The 14,982-nt window shown below is 46.2% G+C and overlaps 1 protein-coding gene across 1 annotated transcript in view; it reads left to right on the top strand.

Moving 5' to 3' along the window:
- Positions 1 to 11,911, top strand: part of foxo6b (forkhead box O6 b) — a 39,280-nt gene extending 27,369 nt beyond the window's left edge. Inside the window, exon 2 of the mRNA XM_079287494.1 lies at positions 7,768 to 11,911. Within this exon, the coding sequence (XP_079143620.1) occupies positions 7,768 to 9,462 (1,695 nt within the window). The 3' untranslated portion in view covers positions 9,463 to 11,911. The remainder of the gene's footprint in view (positions 1 to 7,767) is intronic.
- Positions 11,912 to 14,982: the final 3,071 nt, after the last annotated feature.

The raw sequence follows: 14,982 nt of genomic DNA, 5'->3' as shown, positions 1-14,982 counted from the left end.
AAGGCCTTCTGTCGCCCGAGGGCCGGCTCTAGTCCCTCGGCTGTACTTTGACGAGAAGTTAACTGGTGCACCTTTCAGGAAGCATCCTCAGTAGAACTGCTGGTTGCATTGTCACAGCTACTGCAAGTATACAACTGACTGCAAGCGCTGTTATTCATCCTCCATGCTGAAAAGATAAGGCTTTTGTTGTTTGGCGAGTTTTGCAAGACCGTCACAATTCAAAGAACCGGCCTATTACAAAGACCCTTACACATATGATTCCAGCTTCAAAGGGTTTGTTTTAACCTGCTGAATAAGAGCATACAGTCTTTTATCAAAATGTTTTAATATTCAACAACAGAGAATCTTTAAAATCTTTACTGTTGAATGAGTTACCATGTGGTACATGTCTAAAGAGACATTTTTTGGTGTTATAGTGGATAAAACATGAATAAAAGATGTTGAGACTGTTATATTTAATCATATTTCAGTCTGTGCTGCTTTGTGTTGGTCATGTTTCAACGGTAGCAGCAGCACTGTTGCAAAAATGTGGCTGCACATCTTTATTGTAACCGATTGGTCGGCGCTGTTGCTAGCCTTGTACACAACTCATTGTGTGTCTTGAATGGTCCTAGCTACACTGCATTCATCTGGATCCTCTCATCTGGATCTGTTTGCCTGCAATCCACCAAAAGAACAGCATCTTTTCCCCCCAGCTTATAGCCCCCACCCAAACTCTGCATGCTCACACCTTCTCCAACCCCATTAATCCCTCAGCCTCCCACTTCTTTATTTCCCTTCAAAGAGACAAGCGCTGCCCGTGACATCAGTCACAGGAAGTGAATCTTTAGCGTTGACTAATTTCAATCGATTGCCTCCAGACAGGCTTAGCAGACGAGACCCATTCCCACACAGAGCTGGCTGCTCTCATTTAAGTCTCCCCGCCTGCAGAAAACGCTTCACAATGAACGCAGTCAGTGCTTTTATCTTCTCCCCCACTCCTGCTTATTATCAAATAAATGCGCGGCATAGAGAGATACCCATTGACAGCACCGTGCATATTGACTCCTGGCTGTGTGAAATGGGTTAATATATAATGGTTGAGCAAGGGGAGAAAACAGATTTGCCAAGTCCCGCTACTTCTCAACAAGGCGGAGTACAGCAATCCCCACAACACCGGACCACATCTACAGTTGGTGCTCTGGTTTATGCTCTCAGATGCTTGTTTAAAGAAGGACATGCACTTGTGACTTCTGGTGACGAGTAGTTCTTTTGAAAACCTATGTTGAATACACTTATTGTAAATCGCTTTGGATAAAAGCGTCTGCTAAATGACTAATGTAATGTACAGGAGCGCTCCGTGGAATTTGAAATGCAACCCTGCTCTTGAATGCGCCATAAATTCAAGGTGGGTTCCTTTTTTACAATGTGAAGCAGAAAGCACATTCAAATCCACTACATGATGTTCTACTGAATCCTCTAAAGAATCCCCTCCAAGAGACTTCTCTCCTGTGAGGATGTGGGGAGGTAAAAGCAGCCTATAAAAACGAACTCCTTCGGCAACCTGTTTCCCCGTATCGCTGCTCGACAGAGCTACAGCAGAAGGTAAATCAGTTTCCGTTTTGCTTCTGCTTTCACGCTCTCATGAGTACACCACAATTCAAACACAGATACCCTGCAGTTTCCATGTGCAAAGTCAATCGAACAGGCACACAGTCGGGCCCACAATCACCAGAGGCCTTCTTGTTTTTAACAAAGCATCCTCATCCATCCCATGCCAGTGACATATTGCTTCATTAACGCTCCCGGCTTTGTGTATATTGACAGCTTTTTCAAAATGGCAGAGAGTAAAAGTGCTGCTTGCTCTGCACCAAAGGAGCTTAAACAGACGATAAAACCGAAACTGAGTCTGTGCCAGTGAAGTGTGCTCTGACTGACACTGTACCCCTGTGCTAAAGTAATAAGCCTGTCTGAGACACGGGGTGAAAAGGTCTCAATCTCCTTAACGCTAGATTAAGGAGCAGCTTGATCAAGGCGTCTTAAGTGCTTCATTTTGGAATCAGGATCGATAGCAGCTAAGAAGAATTGAGCTAGGAGCTTTCGGTTGGTAGAGCTGATTGAATAGAGGCTAATGACTTCTCAGAAGCCCCTTACACTGGAGGAATGGCTCATACTGTATATACCCTGCTTGTGTTTTTATTTTAGCAATTTATTTCCCTTTTATATAGAAAAGGTTATTCTCTCCCCTAGCTGCTGCTGCTGTCACAGCCAGCGGACAAATGAACAGGCCCTGCCGTGTATTAGCGTTTACATGCTAACACACAGGACTCTGGTGACAAACATGTTTTCTACCAGGAGCGGCCGACAACAGTCAGGCCGGTGTGACGTATGGCGGGGGTCGATCCGGACGTATTTTGAAGAGTGGCGAAAACCTGTGCTTGTTTTTCTTGGCGACCAATAACGACCCGACCGATTGCGTCCATCAACGCCCACGCCCAGCCTCAATCGCCGTGATCCGACCAATCGCCACCCTGTCTCTGTGGTTCGAGTGTGAAACCCAGCTGAGGAGTGCCCAGAATTAACCAGGATTAGCCTTGGATTGTCAGGGATTACTCAGGCTGGAGAGGGATTAAGTACGATTGCCAGTTTGGGGTGGGGGTGTGCGGGGGGGGAGGGGCAGATGTGCGTGTGTGCGAGTGCACATCGAGGTGAACATGTGTCCGTCTGTGAAACGTATAAGATGGCGTTTGTTTACGCGTGTAGTGTTTGTGTACAATGCCGCCTGGACTGCAAAGTCTAAAACACACTGGATATGATTTTATTTCCACATTTTGTACAGTCTGCAAAGAGGTGTGGAAATGTCTGGAAACAGTTTTTTCCCCTTTATGGCGTGACAAGGTCCAGTAGATATATTTTGATATTAGCTGTTGTGTGGAGTTTCTCTGCTCAGACACAACGCTCCGTTGAGAGAATTGCTGGCAACAGGGAGACAGCCAGAGGAAGAAGGGTTACATCATTCTCGTAGCTATGCAACACAAACGGGATCATTTGCAATAGATGCAATTAACGGTAGCTCGCTAACCCGGACTAAAAAAGGGACAAGGGTGTTGGAAAAAATAATCATCAAGAAAATTAACCACAGCTCTGTTGTTGCTATTCTGAAATGGAGGATGTGGGCACACCACATACTGCCGAAGAGAACACACCGTTCTTGACCATTTTAAAAGGCTGTTTAGAGACAAGAACCCTAAAAGAATGTAGGGGGATAGACACAAAATTAACTCATTGTGATATAATCCACAACCATAGAGGGGAATTAACGGTCTGACACAGTTTTGACAGTCAACCTCAATCCTTGAGGGTCGACTGGATATCATGAGACTGTTCAGATGTTCCTGTTACTCCATGTTCAGTTTGGAGTAAATGTTAAAGAGACACTTGATGTCTCATGTGTAAAATCAGTGGAGTACTACTCAGCTGTCTTCTAGGTCTCTGGAGGGTTTTCGGGAAAAGTAATATTTTAGTAGTGTCAGTATTTGACTACAGACTAAAAGCCACAATATTCCAGCCTCTGCTGCTTCGATTTAGATTTTAGATTTTAGTTTTGTTTTTATATCTTTCTCTTGTTAGAGCGCCAACTTTGTGGAAGTAAAACACAAAGTTGATTGAAATTAAATAGAATTCCAACTCAAGATCCAGAGTCCAACCATTGAACCTGATTACTATTTTCATTTTTGTGAGCAAGTAGGGGCGAGCGTTAAGGTTATCTACATTTCATACACGTAAAGTTGTAAAACCAGATATTGAGCTTGTGCATCAAAAGATCCATCTCCCTGAAATCTGAGCAAACTCGACCCGCTATTGAAGACCTTGTTATGCGGTTGAAAGCTCTGGAAAAAGTTAATCACCACACTCTGGGTTGGGATTAGACGGTATTTCCAAAGCAAAGAATTCACTTTGTGATATCCAAATTGTATTATAGGGTTAAATCTCAATGTTCAGTTGTAATTATAGAGCCTATGCAGAATGATCATGATGCATAGTTTATCCTCATACTGAGTGAAAACCCATTCATATATTGTTGCTTGGTCTGGTATTTTGAAAAAGGGAAAAGTGTAAGAATTCTGTGTTTAGACAGATCTGTGTGTCCACGGGCCATTAGCTAACCACTGGACTGACTATCCCCTGACTCAGTGAAGGCAGCAGTGTGACAGGGTCAAACTCAGTCACTATTAATGTACAGTATACAGTAGTGGAGCTGGACACAGTGCAGCGTGTTCCCTGTAGAGGAGGAGGATGGCTGTGAGGACGGATTCAGTCACCGTTCTCTCTGCAACAGTCCATCTCCTGCTGCATTAGCAGAAAGGCAAAGGCGGAGAGCAGAGGGAGCAGGCTTCTCCTTTTCAGAATCACTCTGACAACTTAATGTACACACTGAGGCAGGGATGGCCATCCTCTATGCCACGGAGGGCTGAGAGTCGGCAGGTTTCATTCCAATCAAAGACTTTGCTGGAGGTTTTCACTGATCAGCTCCTCCTCTGTGGCTGACAGTGTGCTAATCAGTGACATCTCCCGCTATATAGCATTTGATTGCAATGACAACCCGGAGGCTCTCAAACTTTCCTTTTCACGTGATGGTCCAATCCTCCACCAGAGGCGCGTTGATAAATTGCAAAGTGATAAAAAGGAAGTTCCTTGATTTTTCTTGCGGAGTGAAAGATCAGAGAAAAACCTCGTTCTGAAAGTTGTCACTTTTTTGCCGCGTAATATTCACAATCTGTATAAAAGTATTTATGACAAATAAACATAGATAAAATAACAGCTCAAGATTTGTTGAGGTTTCGGCACAAAAAATGATTTGGTTGGAGTTAGGGAAATATTGTATTTTGGGTTACAATTACTACTTACTGTTGGAGGACCTCGGCTGTCATGGTAAACAACAACAACCACTTTGGTTGAGGTTAGGGGACGACGGTGGTCTTTTTACTGGCAAGGAACATTATCCACACATATACTCATGAATTAATTGTAAAGGAGCTCACAAGGACTGCAGTAAATATATTAAAAATAACTCCAAAGGCATCTTTTAGCTTCATGCATCTTTTTCAAATTTGTTAATGATTAATTAACAAATTCTCCCTGAAAAAATAAATAAATAAATAAACAAATGATTTCACTCTAATTGCTTTTCTGTGCTCAGACTATAGGGCAGATAATCAGGGATCACCATATTTGGGTACAGAAACTGTAACAAAATTTTCACGATTAGCAACACAAAATTCTGGCCTAAGCCTTCAGATAATGGCAGTTTAATCATAGTATATACACGAGACAAAGCACATTATAGTATACAATGTTTCAGCAGTGAAGGAACAGCATTGTACTGTATAATTGTTCCGCTGGTTGTTGTACAGAAGCTTTCTCTCCGCACACACACACACACACACACACACACACACACACACACACACACACACACACACACACACACACACACACACACACACACACACACGGCTGCTAATCACAGCTTGGTACAGGTAGTGAGACATTGGGACTGCTGGTGATTGAGCCTCCCTGGTGGATTGGAAGCAGGAATCTGACAGACTCAGATAAAAAGGCTGTTTGGAGTTGCCTGCAGCATCAAACAGCATCAGTCCCCCCCCCCCCGCTCTCCTCCCCACCATCACCTCCCCTCTCTTCATTTCTCTCTCTTTTGGTTTACTCTGTTGCCATGGCTACGCCCAGCCGGAGCCACCATGTTGCGGAGGAACCTGTCAGGGCGCCGCTCTCAGATCACCTGATGCGGGTCGGCTCCACTGGCGGCCTCTTTCGCACGGCGTCATCGTTCAATTTGGCTTTGATAAAGTCCGCGTTCGATAGCACGCCGCTGCTGAGAAGTGCATTCAGCCCATTTTGCAGCGAACGTTGAGCTTGTGCAATTTTACCGACCCGGTGTTTTGGAGAGGACCCCTCTGAACAGCAGAGAAAAAAACGTATAAATGCATCTCTATCCAATTTCCACGTCTGTGTAGAGAGTCTAGTCAAAGCAGCGTGATTTGAGTGGACGATGGGACGAAATTACCTGTTGGGAGTCACGCCGAGGGGATGGGAGTGTGTGGAGGGGGCCTCTCTCCGTGACTGAGAATAGCAGTAGGTCAGATACAGGAGAGATTTGAAACCCACTTGAAACTGAATTCCCCCCGTAAACATATCAACTACTGTTGTGGATGCTTTTCATAATACGCTGCAACAACAAAAAGGCTGTCCAGTTAGCAGCCACGTGGCTCTGCTGCTGCCTTTGTATTGGAGGGGGGGGGCATACATATGCTGGATATATGGATTGCGCTGAAGGGTGAAATGTAAGCTGGCTCTCCACTAAGCACAGATTTGCATCTCCTGCTGTTTGTTTCCGATATTTGCATTGGAGAGGGGAGAGAGGGGAGGATGGAAGTTGTGTAGGGTGATGAGAGGATGGATAGATGTGGAGAGAAGGGGAGAATGAGCAATGTCGTGATCAAGAGACACAGGGACACAGAGAGGGAGATGAATGGGGCTGAGCGCAGGAAAATTGGACAGGAGGCGGGGAGTGAATGAAGATAGAGAATGGCTCGAGATATCAGGAGACAGAGATTGTGAGCTATGTGCAGGTAATAAACAAGGCAGAAATAGATAGATATCTCCAGAGAGGAAAAAGAAAAGCGTGTGATTGCGCACATGGGGAAGAGGGTTTGGGCTTGGGGGGGGGGGGTTGTTCCTCCCAAAAGATCAGAAAAGACCAAAAGGCAAAAGAGCGGGAAAGAAAGAGAAGGAGAATAATAACACAAGCAGGAACGATTTGGATGAACATGCTGTACTTAGACCAACTTGGCCAGCTGAGATGATGTGTATCCCTGCTAAGCTCTCCTTTAGGCAGGCTTAGATCTCATCAACTCACTCCAGGTTGGCACCGGCTTCAAATGCTGCTGCGGAGCCCTGGATTAACTATACAACCGTCACGCAGACACTAAAACAGAGGTCTGGAGAGACTTATCCTACACCCCCCCACACTCACACCGCACTACACACCCACCCACAACCGGCACGTCCGTCCGTCTTCAAAGCTATTCACAAGAAGACTTCATCATAACGGTATCTGCCGTCGTTGCCTACGGTCATGTTAATTGTGGCATGATTTTAAAAGAGGTGAAATGAGCATGTCCCTCTCCTGCTCCCTCCCCCCTTTTACTTCCCCTCTATCTTATTCCAGGCCTACGTATGAGTTTCTTTTTTCACTCTGGTACTCTTCCAGATCTGCTCCTGCCAAATCACGCCTCCCCCCCCCTTCCTTCCCTCCCTCCCTCCCAGTCTCTGGCTGGATCTCAGGCTCTCATATTTGGAGGCCCTTCAATCGATATGGGCTGTCTGTGATTGGGTTGCCTCGCGTGATTCATTTCTGTAACCTTGGTGATGGTTTGATGTGGAGGCTGCACCCATGTCCATATTATGACTCAGTGAGCATGTGTGGAGAGGAGAGGCTGGTCAGGGGAGGTATCGATTGGTCCTTCACTCTCCCTGCCCTCTTTACCTTCCCCTCCATCTCCCCCTCATTCTTTATCCATCTGTTACTCGCTCACCGTGCAGCCTTGATAGTTTGGCCATAATTTGAAATTACTTTGTGTTCTCAAGAAATGATTATTTAACCCTAAATGTTCCCATGGGAGTTAATGTTAATCTATTCTCTCTGCCTCTTCCTTCCCTCTCTTTTTCTCTCCATCATCTCCTTCCCATCTTTCTCTCTCGTTCTAGAATTCAATCCGACACAATCTGTCCCTGCACAGTCGCTTCATCCGGGTGCAAAATGAAGGGACGGGGAAGAGTTCGTGGTGGATGCTGAACCCAGAAGGAGGGAAGATGGGGAAAGGACCCAGACGACGGGCGGCCTCTATAGACAACGGCACTCGCTACCTGAAAACCAAGGGTCGCATTAGCCGAAAGAGAGCAGGGGCCATGGGCCTCGGACGGGGTCATGGTCAGAGAGTCGGACCCACAATGCAAGGCTCCCCGGAGCATGGTAGTCCAGCAGGTAAAGGAAGTGTGGGCATGGGGGGTGAGGAGTATGACACCTGGACAGATCTCCATTCCCGCACCTCCTCCTCTGCCTCCACACTGAGTGGTTGCCTGTCCCCGATCCTTGCTGAGGCTGACGAACCGGAGGAAGGTGGACTGTCCTGTTCAGCCTCCCCTCGATTGTACCCCAGCCCCTCCAGCACACGCTCCCCGGCCCTGGGCACTGGAGGCCACTGCCCGACTGTGGAGCTGCCCCAGCTGACTGACTTGACGGGGGCTATCAGTCTAGATGAGAGTGGCTACCCGCAGCCACAGCAAATCAAATGCAACGGTTATCCCTACGTGCCTGCGCCCAAGGCAGAGGGCTCCTACTGTGGGCCCATGTACGGACAGCCTTCCATGGGCATGCTCCGGCATCACACTCTCATGGAGACCATCCAGGAGAACAAGCCAGTCAGCTTCCAGCGCCCAATGAGGGCCTACTCAGAGAACAACGCCCTGCAGAGTCTGCTTACTGGAGGTCCTCCGTACTGCAACAAAGAGACAGTACTGGGCCAGGGACATGAAACACACACACTTATGACACAGGGGACCAATGGCATTCACAGCCAACACAGCCACAATCAGAATCGCAGCCACAATCATAGCAATGAGCATGCTCACAATCCCAGTCTACACAATGGCCATGACCAGAACACAACACACCATCAGAACCACAATCAGGGTCACAAACACCAAGCCAGCCTCGACTACAGCCACAGCCACAAGCCCCTACCTGCCCATGACTATGGTTCGAGTTCGAGTCACGAGCACAGTCACAGTAACAAAGTAAACGCCAGCCATGATCACAACCCTCGCTCCAGCCAGAGTCACATGCACAACCACAACCCCCATAACCCTATGCACAGTGGGCCTCACCCACAGGCCCTCTCCCCAAGGGTTAGCACCGACATCCTGCAGCCCTACAGCCTCAAGACCTCTAACCACTATGGGCCCCGACCACACCTCCCAACATCGCCGTCTCTGCCGCCCAACCCCGCCGGTGTCATGGACGTTCCCCAGGACCGCTGCCGCTTGGCATCCGCACCACAACCCCGTCACCAGCCTTACCCCGGAGCTCACCATCAGGGTATGACCGACTCCTGGCATGGCTACTACCACAACAACCACCAGCCAGGGAACGCTGGGTACCAGGGGCAACAGCACAACTCCCACAGTAGAATGGCTGCCAACCTGGAGATGGAGAACGTCCCCAATAGTCTGGACTGTGATGTAGACTCCATCCTGCTCAATGACTTTATGGACACAGAGAGCATGGACTTCAACTTTGACGGCTCTCTGTCCCAAGGCATGGGCATGGGGATGGGCATGAGCTTGGGGGCGTTTGTCTGCCCTCCACCAGCACACAGCAACCAGAGCTGGGTGCCAGGGTGAACCCAGGCCCAAGGGTTTGGATAGACATGACCGGAAAGCTCACTCACTGGGCCAGACTGCTGGTGGGCTGTACCCTTGGACTGTCTGACTGTGATTCGGTTTCTCTGAGACTGTAGAACAAAATACGTATTGTCATTTTGTTTCCTGGGGACTCCATACACCCCCACACCCTGTTTATAAAGCCTCCTGTCTCCATATTGAACCTGCCCCCGATGAGCCCAGTCCTAAAGCCCCCCTTGTTCATGCCCTTCAGTTTTTTATTTTTATGGTCTCCACCCAATCTCGTACTGCCTGTCCTAAGCTCTCAAGCACTTTACATCCATCCTATCCATACAGATGCAGTAACACAAAGACCAGGCAAAGTCGCGTTGTGTGTTGGCTTAAGTTTAAAGTATGCAATCCACTTTACAGTATTATCTCCTTCTACAGAGGTGTTGTTTTTGACTTGAGAACATGATCAAACAGCTGCATAAATATCTTTCAATGTAGAGGTGCGCTCAGATTGGGGTTTAAAAGCAGGGAGGCTTTGAGGTGTAAGGATGAAGAAAAAAGGAGGGTTTTAGAAGAAGAGGGAATTACAAATAATGGGATGAGAGATAGAAAGGAAAGGAACTCCCTGGTCAGTAGGACTTCTCTCCCTGGTGGACAGTGGTGTTTCCTGTTTAGTTCAGTGCAGGAGGACAGTCATACATCAGGCAACCATCAGCACCACTCCAATGAAACGCAACGTCTTTAATCTCCAAAGTAATGCCAGAGTGATGCATCGCTATTGCAAATCTAATGCGCCACTCTTTTTTCAAGCCCCCACCCCCTCTCTCTATCCTCAACTCCGGACACACCGGCTTAATGTGTTTTGGCGAAAGTGATGATTAAAGTCACTCTGCACTAAATGGGGGAGGGGTGGTGTTGGAGAGGGGGGCATTGATGGGCGATGACAGGAAAGGAGAAATGCAAATATTCCCTCCGTGCCTCTTTCTCTCCATTGTGTGGATTTATGTAGCTTTCCCCGTAATGAAATAAGCAACGATCTGAGCCTGCTGTACATCCTGAGGAGCTCTCTGATTGGCCTGCACTGGGCTGCCTCAGCGTGGCTCCTTCACCGGCTGACCCCAGAACAGCTTACCGAGCAGCTGTGGTCAGGCCTGGATGTTGATGGAGCTGCCGTTCTCAGACCCCAGTCAACCTTGTCTAATTCACCAACACCCAGGTTCAAGCCCACTATGTGCTTTTACTCCTGCGGATTGCAAACTGATGAACAGCGTCAGCAGATTACTATTTGGTGCTATCTCCTCTTCCCAGGCTCCCTCCTATCACGCCGCCCTATCCAGAGGTTACTCGGAGGGTAAACAAGAGTAATTAACCGCCAAACAAGATGGATGATTTATGCAAGTGTGTGTATTCGCTCATCGGCACAAAGTCATAATTCTCCCTCCCGCCAAGAACGAGGAGGGCGATTTTTGAGAGGCGATGCCCAGCGACAAGGCAAAGCGGCTGGCAAGCGGTGTGCTTACTTCTAGTGTCCTTTAAGTCCTTCAAGCGTTCCCTTTACAAGCGGTCCCTGCCCCATCCTGACCATAGCTTTACTTTGCTGTCGTCTTTTCTTGTGCTCGTTCTGTGATTGTGCGGTTGTCTGTCCTGTTTCAATACAGCATGGATAAAAGCTTTTGTGTACATTTTATTTTGTTCATTCCCGGAGGGAAAACAGGCAAAGGGGGCATTCACCAACCCTTGTCCTGGCACCTGTCCCACTCGAGATAGAGAAAATAGGAACAAAAGAGAGAAGAAAGGTGGATAGATACAGAGGGACTGAACGGGAGGGAGGGAGCTACATGAGTAGGCAGGATCTGTGAGGCTGAGAGAGATTTTCCAGCTCGGTAGCTTTCTGTAGAATTGGCTGTTTGAATCAGGCCAAATGTCAAGTGCTACTCAGCCAGCTCCAGCGAGCTTTGACCAAAAAGCCACTTCTCCCTCCTGATCAAGGACAATGATGGGTATTTCCATACACATTTCTTTAGCTTTCTTCTGTCCTCTTCATGAGTTAAGATGGCCCATTGTTGTAACCCAACTGTAATTTGTTCTCTGGACTGTGTGCACTTGTGTGTCAAGCTTCTCGTGGGTGTGCGAGTGTGTGTGCGTGTGTGTAGCACAGTGATGTACAAGAAATGATTAAGGGAATACTGTTGAGAACTAACCTGCCCTGGTATTGTCCGTGCCTGGATGAGTGCAGCATACATAATATATACAGTTTATATTTATTGGTTAGGGAGATGGGTCTATGGACGACCGCTCAGACCCCTCTCTGCTTCGTCTTCTTGATGACAAAGAGGCAGAATGCTATTTCAGTTTGACTTCATTTCATTCTGTACATATTCTATATTGAGAAAATTGTATTATAATTTTTTTGCAAATATCAATTTCTTTTCTAAAATGATGTATCTGCTCATCTGGTGACCGTAAAATAAATAAATGAAAACAAAAACGAATATGAACTTAAATGTTTGTTCTGTGTCTGTTATTTGTAAACACAATCACATGCAAACTGTTGTCAGGTGGAAACCTTGTATCTCCTGCATATGAAGTCTTAAAGAACTATGTATATATATGTATGTATATATATATATATATTAGTGCTGGGTTGAAATCCCAGGAAGTGCATCTCAGGGATGCTGCTTCCTGGACGGCGAGACATGTGATAGGTGTCGTATATAGTAGAGAGACTCGAGAGAAATAACAAAACTACAATATGGAGAATTAACATTGCAATATATAGGTCAATTAAGGATAAACATACACAAAGAACGGATTTAAAAAAGGTTTCTTATTCATTACATTTTTTATGATTGTAATATAATAACTCGGCAAAGCAGTTGCAGAAATCTGTAAATCTGTAAACACGAGGGGGCAAGAAACACATCAGTCTGCCGATGAAAGAGGTTTCACACAAAGCAACGATTTAATCAGATTGCCAATGTATTAGGAGATAAAAACTAAAAGTGAGCACGCCTGAACTGTACGTCAAAGTAGAACTAATAAATCGATCTGCAAAACTCTGTTGTAAACATCAGTCACAAAGTTTTGGTGGTGATTTTACTCTTCACCTTCGTTTTCTGCTCCAATTAAATTGACTAATCTCAAGGTTTGTTCACAACCTGATCGTCTGACTGCTTATGTTTCTTGCCCCATCTGACTCTCTTATCAGCCATGAGCCCTCGTTCGTAGTTCTTAGCAATGAACGTAGTGAGCAGTTTTATTATTACCGATAGAAATGATGTCCCGAACTACACAAATAAGAACATGAAAATCACCAGTGGCGTGACTAGGTTTTCACATTAACAGTAGTCATAGGAGCTCATAAGTCATACAGTTAACATCAGTATAGAAACGTATCACAAGATGTATCATTAGCTGCATGTGTGGGGGTGTATGCGTCTGTTTCTGTGTGTACATGAAAGTGTGTTTGAGGCCTGTGTGGTTATGTGTATGTTTCTATAGAGTGTGTGTGTGTGTGTGTGTATATTTTCATGTTGTTTTGTCCGTGTGTATACAACGGAGCTCGTGCTGAGAGTATATCATCCACATTTGAGCCCATGTGTATGTATGTTACTGTATGTGCTTGTTTGTGTGAGTAGATAACTGTGTGTGTGTGTAGATGTTTTTCAGGGTAATGATGTGTCTTTTGTTTTGTGTGTGTGCATATGAGTGTTTATCAGTGTGTGTATAATGAACAGTTTAACACACCACTGTATCACCCTTTACCTCTGTTTTGGGACTGTTTTGGGAGTGTGTGTGTGTGTGTGTGTGTGTGTGTGTGTGTGGGTGCCTGTTTATGTGTTTTGGTGTGTGTGCCGAGTCTAGCGCCTGTGTGATAAGGCTCGTTAGCAACCCGATGCCATGCCACAGCTGTGTCTGTCCCAGCGGAGGCTTCCTCACTGAGGGACTTACTTACATCTGCACTGCCATACTGCGCTACACACACACACACACACACACACACACACGGCTGTGTCCTTGTCGCCCCCTCGCCTCCATTGCTGTGTGTGTGGTGTGATCCTGCATAGAGACAGTCAAAGTAGTACATGGTTAGTTGGCAACAACTCACCTGACAAGATGGCTGATCGCCGTACACCTGGGAAGATGGCGGCAGCCAGCGCTACACACACACACACGCTGTCAGAAACCAATAACAGCTCTCCATCATCCCCAGCCCAGGCCGTTGTATGAAATATGCCCCTCGGATGCTAGTTAGTTCAACTGGTAGAGAGAGCAAGGTTAGTGACAGAAAGAATGCATAATAAGGACGGGCTCCTGCTGCACTCCATGCAAATGTGGAGCCTGACGTGTCACAGCTGTGATGGATCTGTTCTGACAGACACGGTGACAGCCCGGTGACAGCAACTTAAAAACCTACACCCCCTCTCTCCCTCCCTCTCTCCCTCCTCATATATATTTACAACAGAAGCATCTTAATGCACTCTTTCTTCCTAACACCCCGTGTTCTTCTGCCGCTAGTTCACAGACGTGCCCATATTTCACAGGGTATGGAATTGTGTGATCTGACAAAGGTTGCGGGCTGATATGCGAGCTCTGGTGTACGGTGCGGTATAATGTGTAGGGTCTGTCACTAAATCCACTCAAATCCACTGAATCCCAGGAAACTGCTCTGACTAGCAATCAATCCTTTTTGAGCTCATGCAAATCATGGAATCCAATGGTGTCGTTTATTTGATGAATAGTTAATTCTTTTTGATAAACTGTTTTTTGAGCTTTCTGTAATAATTGAAGTTTAACAGAAGAAAAATGAATTCTATGAAAAAAATCTGTGTTATTAATGCACTTAAAAAATCTATCCCCAGTTTCAACAATGAAGACCTGGTACTTAATGACAGATAATGACTCAGACGGCCTTGGATTCTGTGGTTGAATGGGGACAGGAGAGGCAAAGTATTGAGCAAAGATCAGGGATATGGTAATTATAGTCAGCAGAGAAGACAACATCCCCTCCTCCATTTCCAACAATGTCTGGATTAAACATGAGTAGAGTCCACAGAGTTCAGATATCATCTGATCTGTCATGGGGTGCCCACATCGAGTACCTGCTCACAAATACACGGCCAAGGATCCATCGCCTTCGTGTTGCCAAAAGAGCCTGTCTCTCATGTGACGTTCTAAAACAAAAGGCCTTCAATCGCAGTTCTTGAGTGTGCCAGGCCAATTTGGGCTGGGCTGACAAAAGGCTCACCCTGCTCACTCACCAACATACTCAAGGACAGTTCCTTGGCACATGGAATTCGTAATGCCCGAGTAGAATCAAAAGAATTTTCATTTAGTCCTTGTGCTCATAAATTGTTCTATGTATGAACTATTTATTTGAGGGTTTATGCTCTTGCTCTCATGCTTTTGCATATGATGTTGATTGCGGTTTTGTTTGACTTATTCAGGATTCACTGTTTTGCATATATCAATGCAAATTCAGCCAATCACTTGCAAGATTTTGGTAATGGGTAACAATGTTAGGTTGTT

The sequence above is a fragment of the Melanostigma gelatinosum genome, assembly GCF_949748355.1.
Source record: "Melanostigma gelatinosum genome assembly, chromosome: 17".
Taxonomy (NCBI): domain Eukaryota; kingdom Metazoa; phylum Chordata; class Actinopteri; order Perciformes; family Zoarcidae; genus Melanostigma; species Melanostigma gelatinosum.
Note: the sequence above shows the minus strand (reverse complement) of the source record. Positions and strands in the feature narration are given on the sequence as shown.